General features: G+C 45.3%; 1 protein-coding gene across 1 annotated transcript in view; it reads left to right on the forward strand.

The window, feature by feature from the left end:
- TOP1 (DNA topoisomerase I) overlaps positions 1 to 22,309 on the forward strand; it is a 349,577-nt gene extending 327,268 nt beyond the window's left edge. The window contains exons 18-21 of the mRNA XM_029612494.1: positions 7,142 to 7,269; positions 9,477 to 9,571; positions 19,900 to 20,049; positions 20,869 to 22,309. Of these exons, the coding sequence (XP_029468354.1) occupies positions 7,142 to 7,269; positions 9,477 to 9,571; positions 19,900 to 20,049; positions 20,869 to 20,971 (476 nt within the window). The 3' untranslated portion in view covers positions 20,972 to 22,309. The remainder of the gene's footprint in view (positions 1 to 7,141; positions 7,270 to 9,476; positions 9,572 to 19,899; positions 20,050 to 20,868) is intronic.
- The last annotated feature ends 1,916 nt before the right edge of the window (positions 22,310 to 24,225 follow it).

A 24,225-nucleotide genomic window follows, 5' to 3' on the forward strand; every position in this document is an offset into this window, starting at 1 on the left:
TGCCAGCAGCAAAGTGATAGAACTATAAATATAAAAAGGAATTGTAGGAAATCTTGGAAAATATTAAGGGTCAGTTGAAAAATCTACAGAAAATGCCAGGATCTGAAAAGCAATAAAGTAGTGCACTTTTACAATATCAAAAGTGAACGATTTGTTCCTGTTTGTACCCCGGATCAGTCTAGATGAGTGGGTTTATGCATGCCTATCAGCAGATGGAGGCAGAGAACAAAACCTTGAGGCACTGCTACATAACAGAGTGCCACCTGCAGAGACTGCAGACCCTCAGTATTTCTCTGATTCCAGCAGATGGTAGAGGAGCAAACCCTGCAGTCTGAAGTGTTAGATGGGAAGAAGATCAGGAAAATTCAGCTCCCTGAGGTGTTAAGTTCCTTCAAGGGCCATCCCTCGGGTGGAGCAGGGTGAGCGGTGGGTTGGTGACCCCTGTGCTGACTCAGCCCTTTTTTGACAGGGGGGGTTGATAGCCAGGGATCCTGGTTCCATCACCCCCTCTGGGTCCTTCACTCCCTCACTGTCCCTGCTCTCCTTCAGCACTCAGCCTCCAGAAACAGGAAAGTGTTTTATCTCTCTTTTGGCTGAGATGTGACTTTAAAAAAAAAAAAAAAAAAGTGAGAAGTCAGCTGCATTTGAAAAGGAGCAGGGCTGAGGCAGCTGTAAATCCCTGAGTTGTTTGCCTGCTGGGAGGCAGGCAGGAGGGGGCGGGCCGTATTTGGCCGTGTCCGTCGGGGCTGGGTGCTGCTGTCCTTCAGCACCGGACATCACGGACAGCGTCCTTCAGCGTTTTTCTTACTGCAGAGCCTAATTTTAGGCTTGACCGTGCTGGCAGGCCGACTCCCGCGCAGTGCGGCAAGGTTTTTTGCGGCTGCAGGTTGAGGCGGGGGCGATTGGATTCAGCCTCCTTTTCTAGGAGTGTGCATTGGGGTGCTGGGACGTCCGCGGGACCCCCAGGGGGTGGCAAGGACGCAATGGCAGCGGGGCCGGCTCTGGAGACCCTGGGGGGGTTGGGGGAGCCGCCGGCCATTTTGTCAGCAAATGCAGGGAGTCAGGCTGCCATGTTTGGAGCCTGTAGACTCTCCTCCCACAATTTTTCCCGCTGTGCAGGATCCTGCTGGTAGCAGAAGAAGAGGAGAAGCTCAGGGAATGGCTGCTCAGGACTCTTCCTCCTTGGATACGGAGGAGTTTTCCTCAGATTTTGTTCTACTCCTTCATAAGGCTTATTTAGCCTGGAAGGGGTTAGGGTCCAAGCAGCCACTATCCAGGAAGCCCCAGGCAGTCAAAGAAGGCTAGGGATTGGGAGCCTGTGGATAAAGGTGGGATCCTGCTATTGTTGAATCTCTGGCAAGTCGTGTTAGAAGACCTGTCCTCGGAGGGGATGAATTATCCTGAGCAGATGCAGGGGGGTCCAGTGGATCCAGGTGGAGACCCTGTGGGTACCGTGTGGGACCTGATGCTGGATCTGGTCCTGGTCTCAGGGGATGCACTGGGAGATCCAATGCAAGATCCTGAAGAGGTGCAGATCACAGAAGGTAATGATCTGTAGGTAGTTTATCTGCTCCGGGGGTAGGAACTGGGTCTGCTGATTCCCCAGGTGTTAGAGGAGCTGAGAATTAAAGTCACCCAGGAGGACTCTGTTAATGAGGGAGTGAACACGGTCCTGGAGGGATTAAGGAGTCCACCTAAGGCCTTTCCGTTGCCAAAGATGATGAAGAAGCTGGTCAGTCGGGAGTGGGAATCTCCCGAGGTGGGCTTCAAGGTTACAAGGGAGTTGGCAAAGTTATATCCCTTGCTGGAGAAAACCTTGGAGTCGTGGAGAATCTCCAGGGTGGATACAGCAGTGACTGCAGTTACCAAGAAGACAACAATTCCAGTAGCAGGGGTGGTGGCCCTTAAAGATGTCCAGAATCGGAAACTGGAGATTCTGCTCTAGAGACTGTTTGAGGTTTCAGCTTTGAGTCTTCAGGCAGCAGTGTGCAGAATTTTGATGCAGAGAGCCTGCCTATCCTGGGTGCAGAAGGCACAGGACAAGCAGTCTGAGTTGGCAGCTGAGTCAGCGCAAGTGGCTCATTTGGAAGCGAGAATGGCCTATGTGGCTGATGCTCTTTGACGTAATCCAGACATCAGCCAGGAGTATGATCTCTGCGGTGGCGGCGCGGAGGCTCCTGTGGCTGAGAAAACTGGTCAGCAGACAGTGTGGTCCAAAGCCCAGCTGTCGAATCTCCCTTTTAAGGGGAACATAAGAACATAAGAAATTGCCATGCTGGGTCAGACCAAGGGTCCATCAAGCCCAGCATCCTGTTTCCAACAGAGGCCAAACCAGGCCACAAGAACCTGGCAAGTACCCAAACACCAAGAAGATCCCATGCTACTGATGCAATTAATAGCAGTGGCTATTCCGTAAGTAAACTTGATTAATAGTAGTTAATGGACTCTCCTCCAAGAACTTATCCAAACCTTTTTTGAACCCAGCTACACTAACTGCACTAACCACATCCTCTGGCAACAAATTCCAGAGCTTAATTGTGCGTTGAGTGAAAAAGAATTTTATCTGATTAGTCTTAAATGTGCTACTTGCTAACTTCATGGAATGCCTCCTAGTCCTTCTATTATCCGAAAGTGTAAATAACCAATTCATATCTACTCATTCAAGACCTCGCATGATCTTAAAGACCTCTATCATATCCCCCCTCAACCGGCTCTTCTCCAAGCTGAACAGCCCTAACCTCTTCAGCCTTTCCTCATAGGGGAGCTGTTCCATCCCCTTTATCATTTTGGTTGCCCTTCCCTGTACCTTCTCCATAGCAACTATTTCTCTTTTGAGATGCTCTTCTTTGGGGAAGACCTGGAGAATCTCATAAAGCAGTTGGGGGAGATGAAGGGTAATAAAGGGCACTCGGAGGCCTTTTCCACCACGAGCTCGTTTTTGGGAAGCCTGGAGGTTTCATGCAGGCAGGAGCCCAGGATCGACATCGCAGAAACAGGGTCCTTGTAGACAGTCCTTTTGCAGTCAATGCAGACCCCCAAGAGACTGGTTCTCAATGCAGTGGAAGCAAGATTGGGCAATAAAGACATGTTGATCCGCTCCTTCCTGGAGGCTATCAGAGGGAGGCTGTCCCTTTTTTTTTTTTTTTTTTTTTTACAAGGAGTGGACCAGAACCACTTCTTATCTCCAGGTGGGTCCTGGAGATAAGAGACAGATACGCCTTAGAATTTTCTCGTCTGCTTAAGAACACCTTTCTTGTATCCCGCTGCATCTCCCAGTGCAAGCAAGAGGCGGTGCAGGAGACTCTTCGCCGGTTGCAACTTCTGCTCGCCATTTTACCGGTGCCCCCTCAGGAGAGGGGTAGGGCAGGTATTCCATATACTTTGTGGTGCCAAAGAAGAAAGGGACCTTTTGACCCATTCTTGATCTGCAAAAGGTCAATGCTGCCCTCCGAGTGCCACATTTTCGGATGGAAACGTGCACGGTGATAGCGGTGGTGCGCAAAGGGAAATTTATGGCGTTCTTGTACTTGACATAGAACTAACTGCATATTCTCATTCAGGGCGAGCACAAATAGTTCCTGAGGTTCAAGTTTCTGGGAGAAATTTTTCAATTTCGAGCTCTTCCCTTCGGGTTGACGACAGCACCATGCATGTTCACAAAGCTGATGGTGGTAGTGGCAGCAGCCCTCAGGAAGGAAGGTATTCTGGTGCACCCGTACCTGGATGACTGGCTGATCCAGGCAAAGTCGGAACTGGTGTGTCAGCGTTTGGTCCAGCGGGTTCTGCAGATGTTGGAGTCATTAGGCTGGGTGACAAATAATGCAGAGTCATCTGGAGCTGGCGCAGTCATTGGAATATCTGGGGGCACGCGTTGATACCTGGATGGGGAAGGTTTTCCTGACTGCAGAGAGAGTCAACAAGTTGCAGGCTCAGATCTTTCTGTTGCTATGCCTGTCGTTACCCAGGGTCTGGGATTACTTGCAGGTCCTGGGTTCCAAGGCATCTACGCTGGATTTAGTTCCTTGGGCTTTTGCGTATTTGCGTCTGTTGCAGGGGACGCTGTTATCCCAATGGGATCTGTTGTCGGAAGATTTTCAGCTTCCTTTGCCGTTGCCAGTAGATGCCAGGTCCAGTCTTTCATGGTGGCTGTCTCGGCACAATCTGGAGAAGGAGATGGATCTGGAAGTCCGTGTCTGGGTACTGGTGACCACAGATGCCAGCCTTTCGGGCTAGGAGGCAATTTGTCAAGGGAAATCTGCCCAGGACCAGTGGTTGCTGGAGGAAACAGCCTGGTCAATCAATCGGTTGGAGACCAGGGTAGTGCGCAATGCCTTGCTGGCCTTTCTCCTGCTCGTTGTGGACAAGTCGGTGTGAGTGTTCTTGGACAGTGCAACAACAGTGGCCTACATCAGTCGGCAGGGCGGCACAAAGAGACAGCTAGTGGCTCAGGAGGCACAAGCTCTGTGTGGGCGGAGAAACCTCTGGCGAAATTAGCTGCTTTTCATGTCGCAGGAGTGGACAATGTGCAGGCGGATTTCCTCAGCAGACAGCGTCCCAGGGGAGTGGGAGTTGGCGGAGGCTTTCACTTTGCTGCAGGCAAGGTGGGGAAAACCAGCGATAAACCTCATGGCGATTCCGACAAATTCAAAGACTGGTCAGTTTTTCAGTCGCAGAAGAGAGGTCAGATTGGAAGGCATCGATGCTCTAGTTCAACTGTGGCCAACACATCAGTTGCTATACATGTTCCCACCTTGGCCTCTCAGATCAGGTGCTGTGGCGCATCAAGCTTCAACTGGGCAGAGTGATTCTGGTGGCACCTGAGTGGCCATGCTGGCTGTGGTTTGCAGACCACCTGCATCTGGCGGTGGACGGGCCCTTTTGCTTGGCTCATCTGTCTGGGTTGCTTCAGCAGGAGCCTGTATTTTCAGACTGGGAGCATCGCTTCTCTCTAGTGGCTTTGCTTTTGAGAGGCAGAGATTCCTTTTGAAAGGCTATTTGGAGCCTGTGATTACAACTTTGCTTCTGGCATGGAGGCCTTCCACACCTTTGCTTATGTCCGTGTGTGGAGAGTGTTCGAATCAGGAACAAAAATTAGCAGGTAAGAACCAATTTTCCTATTTGGTCCTGATAACACCTTCAAAGAAAAACAGTACAACAGCAACACTACCAGAACAATGAAAGTACTACAACAGCTGATGACTAACTGTGTATTTTCTTCTACAATGGCTTGCTTTTTCTTAATTCCTTTTTAGCACACCAAATTATAAATACTTCCCCTTGTTCCTTACAAATCTTATCATTCCTGAAGTGAAGCTAAATTTTAAAGTGTTTGAGAGTGCTTGCACTCTCCCTGATGCGCATCTAAATCCTTATCTGAGTCCTGTGAGGACACCATTCTGCTGCATTAAACCATAAATCATATGACTTCAGGAAGAGGTCTGGGAAAAGAATAGGGTGCACCTTTTGGAGCTATATAATTTAGAGGGGGGGGAGTTATTCATTTAAAGGTTACAACACAATTACAAACTTTTAACAGAAAAATATTGAAATATATTTCAGGAGAAGGGGGAAATATATTTTAAAATATATAACAAAGGAAAAGACCAACAACATGAAGAGTTAAGGAAGGGACAGGTTGATATTTTTAAGGGTGGTATGTAGCACTGAAGCTATAAAGCTAAACTGTCACAACAGAATATTCATTTTAGTTTTTGAAACATAATGTTATCAGTATGGACCAGTTTGTTTCTTTGTTTAATTTTGTGTTGCAATTTTATTAAAATGCTTTTTCCCTTTTTTTTTTTTTTCTGCTATACCAGTCCAGAATAATTGGGTTTAGTCCTTCATCCAGCTGATGGAAGCAGAGAACATGCTTAATCTATGTCATCACTAGTACATCCATTGAGCACAGACCAGTCTGAGCCAGTATTCTCTGCCTCCAGCTGAGGGAAGAACTACTAATGGAGCAGTAATAATTATCGTACTGGTCTGGCATATGATTTGAATTTAATTTAAAAAAAAAAAAAAGTTTGAACCATGCATCTGTAATCTGTAAGGAATAGCAAGCCAGCATTTTGTTATGCTCTCATTCCCATTAGAAGGTTCTTGATTGAGCCAATTCAGAGCATATTTACATATTTTAAGGAAAGGAGGAAGAGGATCCTCTAAGATACTTTTAAATCTTTATTACCTTTCTTTACTTGTTGGTGTAAAAAAAAAAAAAAAAGGAAAAGAGAGGACCCTTGAATGCCAAAAAGTCTTGAGGGCATTCAACCAGTGAGTTTCTGATCATTTGAAAATGATGCTAGCTTCATCTCAGATTATAGAACCGATTTAAGCACTATTTGTCAGATATTGTGCTACTTATGGCAGCAACAGAACAGAACAGCACGGCAGACAGCACAGCTGGCGCTGCATGAAATCGCAGCAAATAAATCAGAGGATGTATTAAAAAAATCTAGAGCCTTGAACGAGCTCCAAAGTTAAGATTATTATTATTTATTGAATTTAATATACTGCCTGTAAAGCAGTTTATCCAAGCGGTTTACAATAAAAAAATATATATATAAAATTAATTCAAAAGTACATGCAGTCAGAAAACAAAATTAATGTTCTACAGCAATAAGATTGTCACAAGACGAAAGACATAGCCTGGCAAATAAAGACAAATTCAATAACAAAAGTTATTAACAATCATAGGCCTGACTGTTTACCATGAGTCATTTGAATCAGCAGTTTTATCCATTCATTTGGTAGTCATTTTGTGTATGGCTCAAACAAAACATTGCACAGCTGCAGATAAACAAAAATCACACCTGTCTGTTTTGAAATTCCTAGATCTTATGTCCTATCAGAGACACATGTTTAAGAGTTGTCATATTCCTTAATTAGCATTCTGTGCTTTGCAAGCAAAAAAAAAAAAAAGTGTTCTCTGCTTCCTTTGGCTGGGTGAGAGAATAAACCCAATCATTCTGTACTGGTGTAGCAGAAATAAAGGAAATGAAATTATCAGGCAAGTATAAATTTCACCACAGTTGTTTTTGAGTAAGGAATAAGTAGTATCATCTGGAGAAAGCTTGATAATCTGAGTGTGGTAGCTAACCTATTTGTTATCTGTGAATTTGTTTTGAACTTGTTTCAGCTGATGACAACGTGCCTGCAAAGATCCTTTCTTACAACCGTGCCAACCGAGCGGTCGCTATTCTGTGTAACCATCAAAGAGCGCCTCCTAAGACCTTTGAGAAATCTATGATAACTTTACAGGCCAAGGTACTTAAAGGAGGAGCAGCTAGACTTCGCGTGCGTGTGTGTGTATGAGCGCGCTAATCTCAGCCTGAAGTGCCCACCACCTCTGTAGATAATAGGGAGGAAGGGGCTATGTCTCATGAACAGGTTGGGTGGAACCAGTTATGATCAAAGGCAAAAATCTAGAGGCACAGTTGGGTTGGGAACAGAGTGCAAAAGGTTGCCAGAGGGAGAAAGCACTAATCACTACACTGATGGGGTGCATTGCCTCTTGTGTACCTGACTGAGAAATGCTTCTCCCAGGCTTTGGACTTTCAAGCTATTGGAATAAACTAGTCTTACTTTCTTTTTTGACAGGTTTTTTTTTTTTGTTTGTTTGGGTTTTTTTTTTACTTATCTGTCATCCTCATTGTAGTTCAAAATGTTATCCTGTTGTTTAGTTAGGTTGTCTTATTTGTTTTCTTCTTTGAAAGTGATTGTGGCTGACCAGTGGGAGTGCTCCTAATGCCAGTGTTGACGAAGTATATTTCATAAGAACTGTCCTGAGAATCTTCGGTAGAAACAGCCCCTGTTCTCATTTCATCCCTGGTCCATAGTTTAGGCGAGTCCAGTTTCAAGGCAGGATGCACAGAGATTTCTGCCTGCACCAGATTCCCTGTAGAGACCCTCTACCCCAAAATGCTTTTTTATCCCACAGACACAGGAGCCTCTTAAGGATCATAATTAATTATGGCAAGTCCCAAGAGGGGACATTTTCAGAGGGATTTCTGTGGGTGTATAAAATATCTTTTTTGAAAATTCGCTGCCCTCCTCCCCTCCCCCACCCCTTTATACAGGGAAAGGGTTAGAGTCTGGTGAAAAGCACAAGAGGATTCATTGGTATGGATTAACAAGAGCAGGGGGAGGATGCAAACAAACTACCCCCTCCACCCTTGACTCAGATTGGAGTTGATTAGGTGAAATAGGGATATATGAACTCCCCCCCCCCCCCCCCCGCCTCTCCCAGACTTTCTCCCTCCTCCAGTCACATTTGCCTAGATTAGATGGAGGGAGATATATGATCGTTCTCCCCCTCTACCTCTCCCAGACTTGCACACGCTTTCTCTCTGTCACTCACACACACACTCCTACTCCTTCCAGCCTACATGGGCCAAGTCTCCAGGTTCCCAGCTCTGCAGACTAGCCTGGGATTGCACCACATTTGGAGTTCTTCGGGAATTAAATTACCGTCTCAGAACAATAGTGTTGGATTGCTGGTTTTATGTTGGCAAATAGGATCATTACAGTGCTAGAGAAGAGCATAGGAGTGCTGACCCTTCCTCCCACCATGGTAAATTCCACTTCTTTGTTTTCTAAACAGTACTTTGCTATTTTTGGCAAGTGTCTAGAGTGTAGAGTAAGCCCAGCCCAGTGGGGTGGAGAAGAGACGGGAGAAATTGCTCTTAAATAGAAAACCAATGCTTGTATCTGATTGGAAGAAACATGCAAACAGGAAATCTGTGAGTTCTGAAAGCTTCTGGGTGCCAAAGAGTAATTGTAGTTGGAGAACAGGAGACTGCAGCTGCAAGTGAACACAGTTGGTAGGGATCGTCATCTGTCTAGCCAAAAGCACAGCTTTCTGTTTCCATTTGAAAAGTTCAAGAACTTAGGGGGGGCATGCAGGGTAGACTGCAAGTATCCCTAAATATTAAAGTAACAGTAAGGGGAGAGATGTTAAGGTTTGGCATAAGACTACATTCTTGATTTTAAAGCAGCAATATAGCAAACCTTTTATTTTAGGTAAATCAGTTGGCAGCTAAATCACATGACCAGGATCCTGCTTTGTGTTGGGATATTTGTTTCATTCCATTGTGTTAAGGTCTATGAAAGCTTCTCATCCCATAAGTGTGTGTCAGCAAATCAGATTTCTGTCATGCTGAACACTATCAGAGCACTATACTGCATCACATTAATGTATTTAAAGCTGAATACAGCAGGAACTGTGAGTTTGGGCAAGCTGATGTTATAATTCAGGTGTGACCATTATACTAGGTGCACACCTTTCATTCCAAGAAAGTGTAACAGTGCAAGAACTAAAATATTTGATAGCTGAAAAGAGAGGAGACTTAGGAAGAAGGATGAAAAAGAAAGCAGTAGAACTGAGGAATGGGAAGCTGATCTATGAAAGATTAGCTAATTTTGGGCATGTGGATGTTTCTGATGACTGCTATTTTTTTTGTCTTTTTACCCAGATTGATGCCAAGAAAGATCAACTTGCTGATGCCAGGAGAGAGCTGAAAAGCGCTAAAGCAGATGCCAAGGTCAGAAGGGATGAAAAATCTAAAAGGTAAAAACCCTCTCCAGATTTGATCAGTCTTTTTTTTTTTTTTTTTTTTTGGATTATCTCTTTATTTATGTCAACATTATCATACAGAACATTGATAACAGAATAAAGTTGATGCAACCCCTTTACCCCGAGGTATCTAGCCCTTAACACCTTTATACATTGATTGGCTGCAAGCTCCACAGAAAGCAAAAATACAAATTCAATATAGGCCTGTACTACACGATAGCCCTCCAGGCGCATTTGCACTCTGAGGTTAGTACAGAGTAATAAGAATTCCCCCTAGGTAGCATTCCTCCAATCCAAGTACAGATCCCAAATGGCATGAAATTTGCCCACCATATCTACAGATTTGATCAGTCTTAACATGAAAGCTAGTAGTTCTCATTTTTGAGAAATAGTCTGAGCTGTCTCTACTGCTTCTTCAGAAGCTAATATTTTCTTGATTTAAGGGATTAATTTAATAAAGCCACCAAGACTCTGTGCAGCTCTTACACAGGAGACTTGTGTAGGCATAAAAACTTGTATTTACGAACAGTTCACTAAAACTGCATGCAGCAGCACAAATGCAAGGAAAAGACTGCACATCCGTTTCTAGCACTTGCAGAATCCTGTAAGTGCAGCAGTGGGACCTGCAAACAAATGCTGCTTCTAGGAACAGATAAAAGGCAGCTTTAAGTGCTGAGAGGAGGGAATAGGAGTACAAAAGATGGATTAAGGAGTAGAGAGATTTGCTTAAAAAATCTGTGGAAAGAGCAGGAAAGCATTTGGTATCTTCAGTCTTATAGAAGTGTACCCTATGACCCTTTGTCATACCTTTTCTGGTATCTTCTGTTGTGTCATTTGAGTGTGTGCCTGTGTGCTGCATAGGTGTCTTTATGGACAAGGACAAGCCACACAGGTGGGGTGATGACATCTGATATTGCTGGCAGAAAAGCTGTCTCAGAACCAAGAAAGACAGAAGGTTTTTCTGTGCATGTGCAGGGGTTCCTGTGCAGCCGCTGCCATACAAGTCTCCTCAGTGTTTTTTCTTCCACGCGTGTGAAAAAATGCGTATTTGCTTTCTCTAGCCACTTGTTGAAAGTTTTTTTGTTTTTTTTTTTTTTACTTCATTTCTTTTGTTTGTAGTATTTTCATTTTTTGTTTTTTTGAGTCTCCAGAAAAAATACAGAGAGAAATATTTTCTTTTAAAGTTGTGAAAATTGAGTTCAGCTTAGCTTCAGCTCTATTTCCAATGGCAGAGAAGAAACTGGGGCTCAAAAGATGTCCCAAATGTTCCTGCAAGATGTCCTTAGCGAATATTCACAACCACTGCCTCTGTTTGGGAATATCGCATGATGTTCTTAATTGTGCTGTATATGCTCGAATGTCTCTCAAGGCCATAAACTTCAGGAGTCTTGCACACAGAATTTTTTTTTAGTTATCCTCAACCTTCTGCAGCAGCAAAAAGGAAGCAATCATCAGGTGAGGGACTGGTACCTAAAGCAAAAGGCCAGAATCCTCTCCTGCCCCCTCTTTTAAAGAGGGAGAGAAACTGCGCTGTCCAGTACTGAAGCAGGTAGGGATTGAGAATAAGCCCTGTCTACGATGACAAATCCTTGGCGAACAGAATTAAGATGCTTTTACTCCTTGCCACAGAAGTTTTGCCGACACCATCAACAAGTAAAGAAATCATACTGTTTTCAGCACCGTCAGTGTTTCAGCACTGAGACACGCATATTTCACCGACCAATTAAAATAATTCATTCGAGATCTAAACAAACTATGCCAGTTTTAGTTCCAGAATTGGATAGCTCTTGGACAGGAGCCCCACCCCTTTTTGAAGGGCTTGCTCCTCCTTAAACCTCCACTGCGCCCTCTGGGGACCTCAACATGATTTTGGGGCTGCTCATGAAACTGCCATTTGAGCCTCTCCAATCCTGTGATCTCCGCTATCTCACTTGGAAAGTGATTTTTCTTTTGGCGCAGAGTTAGTGAGTTTCAGGCCTTAGTCATCTACCCGCCTTACACTAAACTTCTGCATGATAGGGCAGTACTCCGCACTCACCCTAAGTTTCTGCCTAAGGTAGTATCTGAGTTTCATATTAATCAATCCATTATACTACCCACTTTCTTTCCCAGGCCTCATTCAAATCCAGGAGAACGGGCTCTGCATACCCTTGACTGAATACCCTTGACTGTAAACATGATCTAGACCGTACAGCTGCCCACAGAAAATCCACTCAGTTGTTTGTTTCCTTCGATTCCATCAAATTGGGTAAACCTGTGGGTAAGCAGACTCTCTCCTCCTGACTAGCGGATTGTATTTCCTTCTACTATCAGCAGGCAGGCATTCCGCTTCAAGACCATGTCAAGGCACACTCTATCAGGGCCATGGCAACATCAGTAGCGTACCACGCTCTATGCCACTTGCTGACATCTGTAAGGCTGCTACCTGGAGCTCTCTCCACACCTTCGCAGCCCATTATTGTTTAGACAAGGCTGGCAGACAAGATTCCATCTTTGGCCAATCTGTGCTACGCAATTTATTTTCGAACTGAAGTACCAACATCCTTCCTCCAACCCGTTAGGGTTCAGGATGCCCTCTACCAAATTCCACCCCAGTTGTTGTGCCTGTTGCACGTCTTTGGGTACATTTGGTGCATTGCTCGGGCATCCTCAGCTTGGTACTCACCCATATATGAGGACTACCATCCTGCTTGTCCTGTGAGAAAGCAGAGTTGCTTACCTGTAACAGGTGTTCTCACAGGACAGCAGGATGTTAGTCCTCACGAAACCCGCCCGCCACCCCGCAGTGTTGGGTTCGCTTATGTTTCTTATTTTCTTTTTCGCATGTACTTTTTACTATAAGACTAAACTGAAGGGGGTCCCCTGCTGGATGCAGGGTTGGTGCTATGCTGGGCATGCCCAGTAGGTACCAGTCAAAGTTCTGGAAACTTTGACAAAAGTGTTCCGTGATTGGGCTCCATCCTGATGATGTCACCCATATGTGAGGACTAACATCCTGCTGTCCTGTGAGAACACCTGTTACAGGTAAGCAACTCTGCTTTCTATTAGGCAAGCAGTCCCCAAGTGTCTCCAGTGCAGCAAAGTAAGAAATCTGCAAATTAAGTTTCTAATTCTAGTGATTTTTATTTCTCTGAGGACAAGCAGGATAGTAGTCCTCACACAAGGGTGGCCTCATCAGATGGAGCCTGAATGCGGAAAACGTATGTCAAAGTTTCTAGAACTTTAGGTACACTGAGCATGCCCATGCAGGGTCCCACTCCAGTATATTTTTCCGTGGCGCTGTAAGCCTCGCAGTGAGAGTGAGCTCACTTTGGCTAATTTTGGCCTTGTAGAAAACTTTTTTCTCACATTTATTGTGATTTTTTTTTCCTCTTCGTTCCATCGCTGGGTCCCTCTTGGTACCCTCTTGTAGTATCTCCTAGTCAGGGTTTTTGGCAATCCAGGTAAGTTTCCTTTCGTGGTTGATTCCCTGTGGCAGCGGTGACTTGGTGCCCACTGGTCATCGACACCCTGCTGCCATCGACACCCCGCCACCATCGACTTTGTTTTTTCCCCCTTTTGTTTCATCCGTCCGTCTGTCATGGCCATGTCCAGTTTTCGGCGATGCCTGTGGTGCCCAAGGACCATATCCATCACAGATCTGCATGAAATATGTGTTCTCTGCCAGATGGCATCGCATGATGACCAGGGCTGCCGCTAATGTGCCCAGATGACCCCGAAGGGATGTCAGCTTTGACTCAACAAGATGGAGCTTGTTGAAGAAGTCCGAGCCTTCAGCATCAACAGCATTGGCATCGAAGGACCAAGGAGCAGCACTGATGGATACCGAGCCATCGACATTGGCGGGTCCATCTGTTCCGTCGATATCGCCAGTGGACAGAGGCACTGAAGACTGATCATCGTCTATCTCCTCCAAGCCGAGGGCATCTGGTTCATCAGCCAGGGCACTGGGGAAAGTCTGGGCCAAGCATCGTGGGAAGCCAAAGAAGGATAGGCACCAGTCCCTGATGATGCATGGTGCCGAGCACAGGGATGCACCGGCTTTTTCCACAGTGCCCCTGAAGCGATCCCGCGGCAAGGAGTGCCAGTCATCCATCGGTGCTGAGGGGTTACAAAAGGTCTCCACCAGTCCTGATTCCAGTCACCAATCCATCTCGAGGGTCCGAAGAAGATCTAGCCACCCCTCCTTCCTCCCAGTCAGTGTTGGCATCGGCAACATTCAAGGAGGAGATGGAGCACCAAGTCCAGTTAGAGATGGACCAGGCATTGCAGGGCTTCAGTTCTGTGACACCGACAGCACCGGACCCAGTGCCGCCTATCCTTATACCACTTCTGGAGAAGCTCAATGTGCTCATCGGTGCATTAACAACCCAGCTGGTGCCAGTTCCCATGACAGTATCTGTGCCCAGCGGGGCACCAAGCCCTCCCCCTACCGATAAGGTGGTCGTTGCTGGTTCCTCCGAGGAGGAAGCTCCACCAAGGCTGGCAGAGACACCAAGGTCTGCCACCCCCATCCTGTTCTACTGGTGCTTGCATCTCTGGACGAAGGCCGAGCACCTAGGGACCCATCCCCTGTGGCTTACAATGCGGATGAGGAACCCTATGACTTCTGGGGGGATGACGTTTCAGAGTCCTCCTTCAAATGATCTGAGGGCCTCCCATCAGAACTTTCTCCTCCAAAGAAGCGAAGGAAGTCACCCCCTGAGGACTTAACCTTCACAGGTTTTGTGAGGATGATGGCAGAAGCCATCCCATTTCAGTTACTAATTGAGGATGATGCCAGGCAAAAAATGCTGTAGATACTCCAGTTCATGGAGCCTCCTAAGGAGATTGTGGTGGTCCCAGTGCAAAAGATCCTTAAGGAGTTGCTGCTGAGGATATGGGAACAGCCCCTCACAGTGCCTCCCATTAATAAGAATGCAGATGGGGGTCTATCTTGTCTAGAAGGCTGCCAGATACAATAAGCATCAGCTGCCCCACCCGTTGGTGGTGGTTGAATCTGCCCTCAAGAGGGCCAAGCATTCTCAGACTCATTCCTCAGCACCCCTGGGGAAGGACCATAGAGCAATGGATGCTCTTGGGAGGAAGGTATTCAAGGCACCATGTTCATTGTCCGCTTCACTGTCTACCAGCTCTACATGAGCCAGTACTCATGGGACATCTGGAAGCAGGTGCAGAAAGTGGCCGAGCAGCTGCCTCAACAGCAGCAGGACATCCTCATGTCACTGGGGCTTAAGGGCCTGGAGTGTGGAAACCACAAGGTCCAGGCGACCTACGATGTTTTTGAGACGGCATCGAAAGTCTCTGCAGTGGGAATCGGCACCCACAGAAAGGCATGGCTGTGGGCCTCGTACCTCTGTCCAGAGATACAGGAATGACTTTCTGACATGCTGTGTACTGGAGAGAATCTCTTCAGAGATAGGGTGAGGGATACTGTGGCCTCCGCTTCGGAACCACCATGAAACCCTCCAACTCTCTGCTTGTACTCCAGACCCATCAATCTCTTCTAGGAGGTCGGAGAGTCCAGGGCCAAAGAAGTCATTCTTTCGCCAAAGGAAGTACTATCCTTTGCACCCTCGCTCCCATGAACACCATCAGGGCTTCCGCAGCCATGCTAGGCGGCAGAAAGCCCCCAAGCCCCAGACAAGACTTCTATCGGCTCCGGGGATGGGGGGTTTTGACTGGGTCGTAGGGAGGGTACACCAGTTGCCCGTACCTGGGACAATGGACCTTCCGTTCGGAGGAAGGCTGCAGTTCTTTGCAAACCAGTGGCACAGTATAACTTCGGACCAGAGGTTTCTCTGCATCGTCCGTCAGGGGTACCAGTTGAACCTATTGGGTGTCCCGCCAAATTGCTCTCCATGCCAGTTTTGGGGGCTGGTAGCCATCAGGAAGTACTACTAGAGGAGCTCTTCTTCCTCTTAATGGCCAGAACGGTCGAGCCCTTACCATCAGGGCAAAGAGGGCAGGGATTCTACTCCAGGTACTTCCTGATTCCTAGACCCATCCTACACCTATGGGCCTTGAACAAGTATCTAAGAAAGGAAAAGTTCAAGATGGTTTCCTTGATCCCTTGTTTTCAAAAAGGGGATTGGCTGTGCTCCCTCTACCTAAAGAATGCATGCACTCATATCAAGATCTTCTCTGGTCACAGGAATCATCTCTAATTTGTGGTGGGAAAACACCACTTCCAGTACCGGGTGTTGCCGTTCGGGCTCTCATCAGCCCCAAGGGTCTTCACAAAATGCCTGGCTGTAGTGGCAGTGCAACTCCACAGGATGGGAATGCAAGTTTGCCTGTATCTGGATGATTGGCTGGTCAAGAGCACATTTCATGAAGGGGCCACCAGGTCCATGCACTTGACCATCTGGGTGTTGGAATCACTAGGGTTTGTTCTCAACTACCCAAAGTCCCATCTCAGCCTGTCACCTCAAAAGGACTTCATAGGAACCTTGCTAAACATGGCTCAAGCCAAGGTCTTCCTGCCTCACCAGAGGGCCATCATCTGACAACCATTGTGGCAGAGATCCAACAGAGCCAGCAGGTGTCAGCCTGGCACATGTTGAGATTGTGGGGCCATATGGCTGCAACCGTCCATGTCACTCCCTAGGCACATTTATACATGCGCAGAGCCCAGTGGACCTTGAGGTTGCAGTGGCGTCAGGCTACTCAGAGCTTTCAGGGTTGCATCAGTCACTCTGTCTCTCAGGGACTCATTGTCCTGGTTGGGGGGGTACTTTCAGATCTGGAACGGGGGATCTCGTTTTGAAGTCCCCCTATCCAAATTGTCCTAACCATGGATACATACACCCTGGGGTGAGGAGCTCATATAGATGGGCTCAGCATTAAGGGTCTCTGGTCCACCCAGGAATACTCTTGTGAAATCAACTTTCTGGAGCTTCTGCCAATCAAGTATGTGCTATGAGCTTTCAGAGATCGACTGTCCAACAGAGTTGTCCTGATCCACACTGACAACCAAGTAGCTATGTGGTATGTCAACAAGCAGGGAGAAATGGGATTGTACCGGCTGTGTCAGGAAGCTGTCCAGATCTGGTTGTGGGCACTGTCCGGGACAGAGAACGTGGTAGCGGACCGGCTGAGTCAAGCCTTCAGATTGCACAATAGGTCCCTGGACCAGGGGATAGTGAATTGGATATTCCACCTCTGGAGGAGCGTGGATATAGATCTGTTTGCATCCCCCTGCAACAGGAAGGTACCTCGGTTCTTCACCCTGTACAGGTCAGATGGTAAACCAGCCTTGGATGCCCTCACCTATAATTGGGGCAAGGGTCTTTTGTATGCATATCCTCCGATTCCCTTAGTTGCAAAGACTCTTTTGAAGCTTTGCAAGGACAAGAGGACTATGTTCCTCATAGCCCCTCATTGGCCGAGGCAGGTCTGGTTTCCGCTCCTGAGGGAGTCATCCATCTAGAGACTGATCAGTCTGGGGACTTCCCCAGATCTCGTCATACAAGCTCAAGGCAGGCTGCCTTATTCCAATCTCCAGGTCCTGTTGCTCACAGCCTGGATGTTGAGAGGTTAATCCTGCAGCCGCTTGATCTTTCAGAGGAAGTGTCTCGGGTGCTTGTGGCTTCTAGAAAGCCTTCCATTCGAAATTCCTATTGACTGAAATGGAGGAGGTTTTCCGAGTGGTGTGAGAAGAAGGCCCTAGATCCTTTCTCCTGCCCCAAAGAAAATCTGCTTGATTACCTCCTGCATCTATCGGAGACTGGCTTAAAGTCCAACTCCATTAAAGTTCATTTAGTGCAGTTGGCAAATACTATCAAGGTGTAGATGGTACACGCATCTCTGTACAGCCTATAGTTGTATGCTTCATGCAGGACCTGCTTCAATTGAAGCCTCCCCTAAGGCCTCCCGTTGTATCTTGGGTCCTCAATGAGATATTAGCACAGCTGATGAAAGCTCCTTTTGAGGCACTGCGCACCTATAACCTGAAGTAACTGACCTGGAAGGTCATATTTTTGGTGGCGGTCACTTCAGTGTGCAGGGTCAGCGAGCTGCAGGCCTAAGAGACATATCCACCTTATACTAAGTTCTATCATGACAGGGTAGTCTTGTTCACGCACCATAAGTTTGTGCCTAAGGTGTTGACTGATTTCCATCTTAACCAGTCAATCGTCCTGCCAATATTATTTCCCAGGCCCCATTTGCACCAAGCTGAACAAGCACTACACAGTTTGGACTGCAAGCGAACCTTAGTCTTCTTATCTGAAGCAGACAGAAGCCCATAGACAGTCCACCCAACTTTTTATTTATTTTGATAAGAATAGGTTGGGTGTTGCTGTTGCCAAACAGATACTATCTGTTATGCCCAGGCAGGACTGCATCTTGGGGGTCATGTCATGTCAAGGCTCATTCTGTCAGAGCCATGGTAGCGTTGGTGGTCCACGTGCAAGTATTTCCCATGGAGGAGATCTGCAGGGCTGTGACGTGGAATTCTCTGTACACATTCATATCTCATTATTGTCAGGATAGGGATAGCTGACGTGATAGTAAGTTCGACCAGTCTGTCCTTTGGAACCTGTTTGAGGTGTAGAACACAACTCTCCTGCCTAGGGCCTGTTGTTTGGGTTCAGGCAGTCTCCCCCTCTGTTACCAACAGCACTGATGATGATGTGCCCATTGGCACCTAGTTGGGTGTCTGTTGGTACCCTTTTGTGTTGAGGACCAACCTATAGCTAGGAATTCACTCATGTGTGAGGACTACCATCCTGCTTGTCCTCTAAGAAAGAAGAGTTGCTAACCTGTAACAGGTTTTCATCCTCACAAAACCCACCCGCCACCCCGCAGAGTTGGGTTTCTCCTATTTTTTGTTTTAATTATAATTCTGTGTTGCAAGACTGGAGAGGGACCCCTACATGGAGGCGTGGTATAGGGCATGCTGGGCATGCTCAGTGTGCCTAGTCAAAGTTCTAGAAACTTTGACATAAGGTTTCCACATCAGGGCTGCATCTGATGATGTCACCCATGTGTGAGGACTAACATCCTGCTGTCCTCTGAGAACACTGCTTTACACTTGCATAGTTATATATTTTAAGCAGGTTACTTTTTTTTTCCTGAAAGCTAATACATATTATTGTTTTACTGTCCTGATGAATGGAGAAAATGGCATAATTTTGGTGATCTTTAATAGATTTCCTTGAATTTTTAAGATTCATGTGGACAGTTCATCAGATGCTTCTGTGTTTTTCTCTCTAGTTCTCATTGTGTACCAGTGGCATGAATTTCTGGTAACAGAAATGGCTTATCTCGGGACATGGTCAATAAGATGCAATGTTTTAAGATCCTTTTTGTACACTTGTTTTCTCTGTTTGGAAATGGAGACAGGATAGTGATTTATCTGGTTTCCTTCCTTTGGTTGTGGTGACTTGCCACAAAGTGTTATGCAGTTGTTTCTGCATGAGTAGGATCGGTGGAAAATTTAAGGTCAAAAGAGGTGAATTTCAGCCTGGCTTTCAGTTCAGTAGAATTGTTAAAACTTTCTCAGATTTATTGGATAAAGTTCAACCAGATTCAATGCCAACTTGCCATGGATTTGCCAGAATCTGTCTACTGGAGAACTCATAAATTGGGCAAATCTGATTGAATTTTGCCAGATTCACGGATTCAAAGGTTTACCATCAAAATCTAAAAAAAAAAAAAAAAAAGTTTTGACCAACTAATTCGGCAAACTATTTGTGGAGTTAATGAACTAGACTTTTTTTTTTTTTTAAACAAATTCACATACCCACAAATTGATTCACTCAGTTGATGGTTGAGTGCATTATCACTAGAGTACTGTGCTAATCATCTCTGCGATATGAATTCTGACATTAGTCTATGGTAATTTATGGTCTGTTAAAAATGAGTTGTACCTTAGCCTGGTTTCTATCACTTAAACCAGTATCACAGCCACAACGAAGGCCAGAGACTGAAAGAAAAGGAAACGGAATTAGCATTTTATCCTTAACCTGGTTTTGGTTATAGGGAATAACCACTGCTTGTTGCTGGCATTAGTAGCATGTTAATTGTTTAATGTTTGGGCACTTGCCAAGTACTTGTGACTTGGATTGGCCACTGCTGGAGACACAGGATATTGGGCTTGATGGATTCTTGGTCTGACCCAGTATGGAATATCTTGGGTTCTTATGGAGGAACACCTTTAAGCCACAGGGAGGGAAGCTTGGCATTACTGTTGTCTGTATTGTACATGTTCCATGGCAGAATGTCCATTTTCACTGATGTCATTATGGCATGTGATTTTCTTTTCCTAAAAATAATCAGAGCCTCTAATTAAATGTCTTTGTATGTGTGTTCAACAGATTGGTGGAGAGCAAGAAGAAGGCAGTTCACAGAGTTGAGGAACAGTTAATGAAGCTGGAGGTCCAGGCAACAGACCGGGAGGAAAATAAACAGATTGCCTTGGGAACCTCCAAACTCAACTACCTGGACCCCAGGATCTCTGTTGCTTGGTAAGCTTCTGCAAAGTTCCCTTAGGACTTATCGGATGTCCATCCGAAAACCTTTCTGCACTAAGCATGGCATCATCCTCATTGATTGAGATGCAAAAGTCAAAGGCTAGTATGTTTGCTGGCTGCTGAAGTGAGTTGATTCAGTGTTTCTAGCTAAGTTTTCTGTTCCAGCTTAGTATGTTATTTATCATAATGTCCACAGAGACTGGGATACAGGCACTCATAATGAAGTTTTAAAAAAAATCACGTTTGCAAATTCATTAAAAATGGAATACCAGCACAAGGATTGGATTTAGGCACCTTATCCCAGACCTGGTTTTGTTAAACTATGTTCTAATGTGTACATTGTTCACAAAACTGTAATTATATTACTAACAGGAGGAAAAGTTGACCATCATACAGCACCCTGTTCCTCTCAGTCTCTGTACGTGATACTGTCTTTTAGATCTGGGCTGTTTATTCTTCCTCTAATGAAGTTCGTCCAGTACCCAATTTGACTGTTGCAGATATATACTTCAGAGTTCCTAAAGACTGATCCATTTAATCCATCCTAGGAATTGTGTTACCAGCAACACCAAATTTGTTTGCCACCTATTACCACTCCTCTTTCTGGAGCCTGACCACAGAGGGTCTAGGCCAAGAAAACCAGGACAAAGAAGGAATCTCCCTCAACTAATAGGAACATAAAAAAAGGGATTATCCTTCTCCTTGCATTCTGATAGATCCAGCAAAGGCTGAATATCTGCACTGATCTATATTCTTTCTTTTCTCTCTAGAAAATTAATCTGTGTGTATATATATGTTTTTATATTTCTATAGGTGTAAGAAGTTTGGGGTCCCTATAGAGAAGATTTACAACAAAACGCAACGAGAGAAATTTGCCTGGGCCATTGACATGGCTGATAAGGACTATGAATTTTAATGTGTTTTTTAACAGGCTGGGTCTTGCTGCAAAGTGTAGCCTGGTTTTAGGGAGACTGATGAACTTGTGAGCCTTACTTGTCCTGACCTTGTTTTTTTGTGGGGAGGGGGAAAGAAGTAAGGAGAGATGGTGCAGGCAAAGCAAACAAGAAAAAATCAAGCAAAGAGCATTAGAGCCAATGTCTGTGGAAAAACATAAACCTGAAAGGAAAAAATATTTCTAGGAGCCTTGAGCCAGTTGTCCTATGGACAGCTTATTAACTAAAAATACTCTGATATCAAACATTATAGCTTTCTTTTTTTCTTTCTTTCTTGTTGAGATGGACAAGTGGATTTGAGAATTTGTCAATCTTCCAGACAAATTCTGTCATTTCACTGAAAGAACTTTGGTTCTTTAGCTACTGTATAGAAAGTCCAATTATATTGGTGTGTTTTTACAGTTAGGGTTTTGCAATAACTTCTATATTTTAATAGAAAAAAAAGGAAATTGCTCCTTACCCCTTTTCCTCTTGTTCAGGAACTTTAAAAATAGTACACACATACCATCACTGCTCCTGGTGAAGCTGGTCCCCCTACTTATCCCCCCCCTCGCATTGGTCAAAGGAAACAGGTTTGGGGGTATGATGAATTTTTTTTTCTCTCATGAGAGTTGGGGACCATCCATCTTTTTCTGAGACCGTGCTAAAAGCAAAGCATGATGGGAAGATGTTTCTAGACTTGAGTGTTCCTTTCTAAATGTGAATTTTTATTTCCTTTTTTTAATTATTTTAAAGTATTTAAACTTTGTTTTTTCTTGATCTTAAAGATCATGTATGTCAGATGTGGGGAGTGGGTGGGGGGATGGGGGAACGAGTGTGGCGCTTTTAATGATATAAATAGAAATTAGTGATGGAACCAATTTTCCCATCATTCTTTGCTCTTGAGCACACACTGTATACACTTACTGAGATGCCCATTCTTGAGGACTCATGTTTTTCCATCACAATCTTACTTGAACATTGTATGATAGAAAAAAGGGATGTATTCACAGGTCAATGTGTTTTGAGGAACGAGAGCACTGGTCCAAATAATAAAGGAAATAAATCAAGAATTGGGGTTGGGGAGGGGGGCTTTTAATTTTTATTTTTTTTTTGTAATTGTGTAAAAAAATTAAAAAGAATTTTAATGTGAATCCTTTTTGCTATAATCATTAGTTTTTAGAGCATTGTTAGCTTAGCTTGTGCGCAGAGGCCATTTCCCCGCCATCTTTCTTCCACAAGTATCTTCTATTTTTATCATGACTCCCTTTTAATCAGTTTATCGTAGGTTATTTAAAATAAATTCCTACAACTTAACTGAACATTTGGTGTCTTGAGTTTTGTTTTTTTTTTCGTTTTTTTTTAATGGTCGGGTTTTTAATTAGATCTATTTTTGTATATTAATGGACTTTTTCATGGAGGTGGTGGATTTTCTGCTTTGTCTTTTCTTGGGCAAGACCCCCCCCCCCCAGAGCAGAAATACTTGGCACTTGAAGCAAGAGAACAAGTAAGCCATATTGGTACTGGAGGAAACTAGATTCTTCACAGACTGCCACCTACTGTTGTATCAATTTAAGTATTGTCCATGCATGATGTACACAAGCTTTGGAGTCCTACAGAGGTTCTACATCTGAAGATGGGCTTCATGTAATCATCTTTGGACACTTGTTATGATGGTTTGCTATAAAGTAGTACAACCATCTTTAAAATAAAGACATTATCACTGTGTGGTAAACCATGGTGTTAGAATATGACCTAAAAACAGTAGTGCTTCTTCCTTGATGTAACAACAATAATGTGGTCCATCAGAATGACATGCCCTAGTATAATAAGGAAAGGGAACTTCCTCTTCATCCAGACAGACCAATCCAGACAAATGAGTTATGCTCACCAACTAGCAGATGGAGGCAGTGATCAACAGGTTTGCTGATGGTCACCCTTAGAGCATCTATGCTGGGCCAGTATTTTCTGTCTTCAGCAGATGGTAAGAAAGCATCCCGTGCTGTGGATTATGACCTGGTAGGCTGAAAAGGAAAAAGTTGGAGGAGCTCCTGAGGTGAAAGACTAGCTCTCACTCCCTCAGTTGAGCAGGATTTTTGGGAATATATGTTTAAAAATTAAAGGATCAGCTCCAGAGGAGAAAGCCTTGAGCTCCCTCTCTCTGTTGAGCAGCCCAGGTTCAGGGAGCTTCCAGGGATCTGGCTGGAATCTCTTCCTTCCCTTCCCCCCACCTTAAGTGCTATTATTCCGCCAATTTGTTCCTGCTTCCCCTTCCCCTCCCCCTCCCCCTTTCTCATCTCTGTTTTTTTGGTCAGTTTGGGACTTCACCTTTACATCTTTGTGCTGTAGGTGGGCAGCAATAAAGTAAAAAAAAAAAGTGAGCTCTTCAGTGATTGAAGGTCGGCAGCAGCAGAGGGATTGCCTGTCTAGCATTGGGGAACTTGTTTTGGATTACTTTGTAGGTGAGTTGGCAGACTTGGGTTTTTGAAACTGCATTTTCATTTTTGCTGGGCAACATGGCTGGCTGAGAAAATGACATTGGGCGCACAGTGCAGAACAAAGACCACACTCTGCACAACCTGTGATCCTCAGAAGCTTTAGGCGGGAGCAGTGTGGAATCTGTCATGAGAGTTATACAGTATGACGGGAGCTCCAGAGAAGTAAATTTCCATTAGAACTCTCAACAGCCACATTAGAACAGCAGAGCGCTGAGGCAGACATCGAGCCCCCTCCTGATTCCTGATTGTTGGACTTTAAACCCAGCAATGGTTTCTCAGAGAGCAGAGGTTCCTTCTGCTGCAGTGCAGCCTTCGGCCTCCTTATTCATCTCCTATGTTACCTGGCTGTTGTAGTTCATTAAATGGGCCAAGGATCAGTCCCAGGGGCAGCCGCAGCTCTCCCAGTACCTTCGGATCTTTCTGGTTCTCAGGGCAGAAAAAAGGTTTTGGAGGTTCCAGGGCCTCTCCAGTGCTCCCAGTTTTTCAGAGCTTTCCTGTGGCTTCACAGATTGGAGAATTTTGGTCAGGGCACAGACCTCTCACTGCCTCCTATTCAAACCCCACAAATCGCTGGTTTTAGCGTGTAGACAGATGGACTCAGGACCAGTGGGTTATGCTCCCCTGCCAGCAGATGGAGATGAAGCAAGCTGACATCACAGTATGTGTACTCCTGCAGTGACCCCAGTCTGTCAGTATTCCCCCTCTCCAGCAGATGGCAGACGTGCATCTCCCTATGGGGA

Source organism: Rhinatrema bivittatum, chromosome 8, assembly GCF_901001135.1.
Source record: "Rhinatrema bivittatum chromosome 8, aRhiBiv1.1, whole genome shotgun sequence".
NCBI lineage: Eukaryota > Metazoa > Chordata > Amphibia > Gymnophiona > Rhinatrematidae > Rhinatrema > Rhinatrema bivittatum.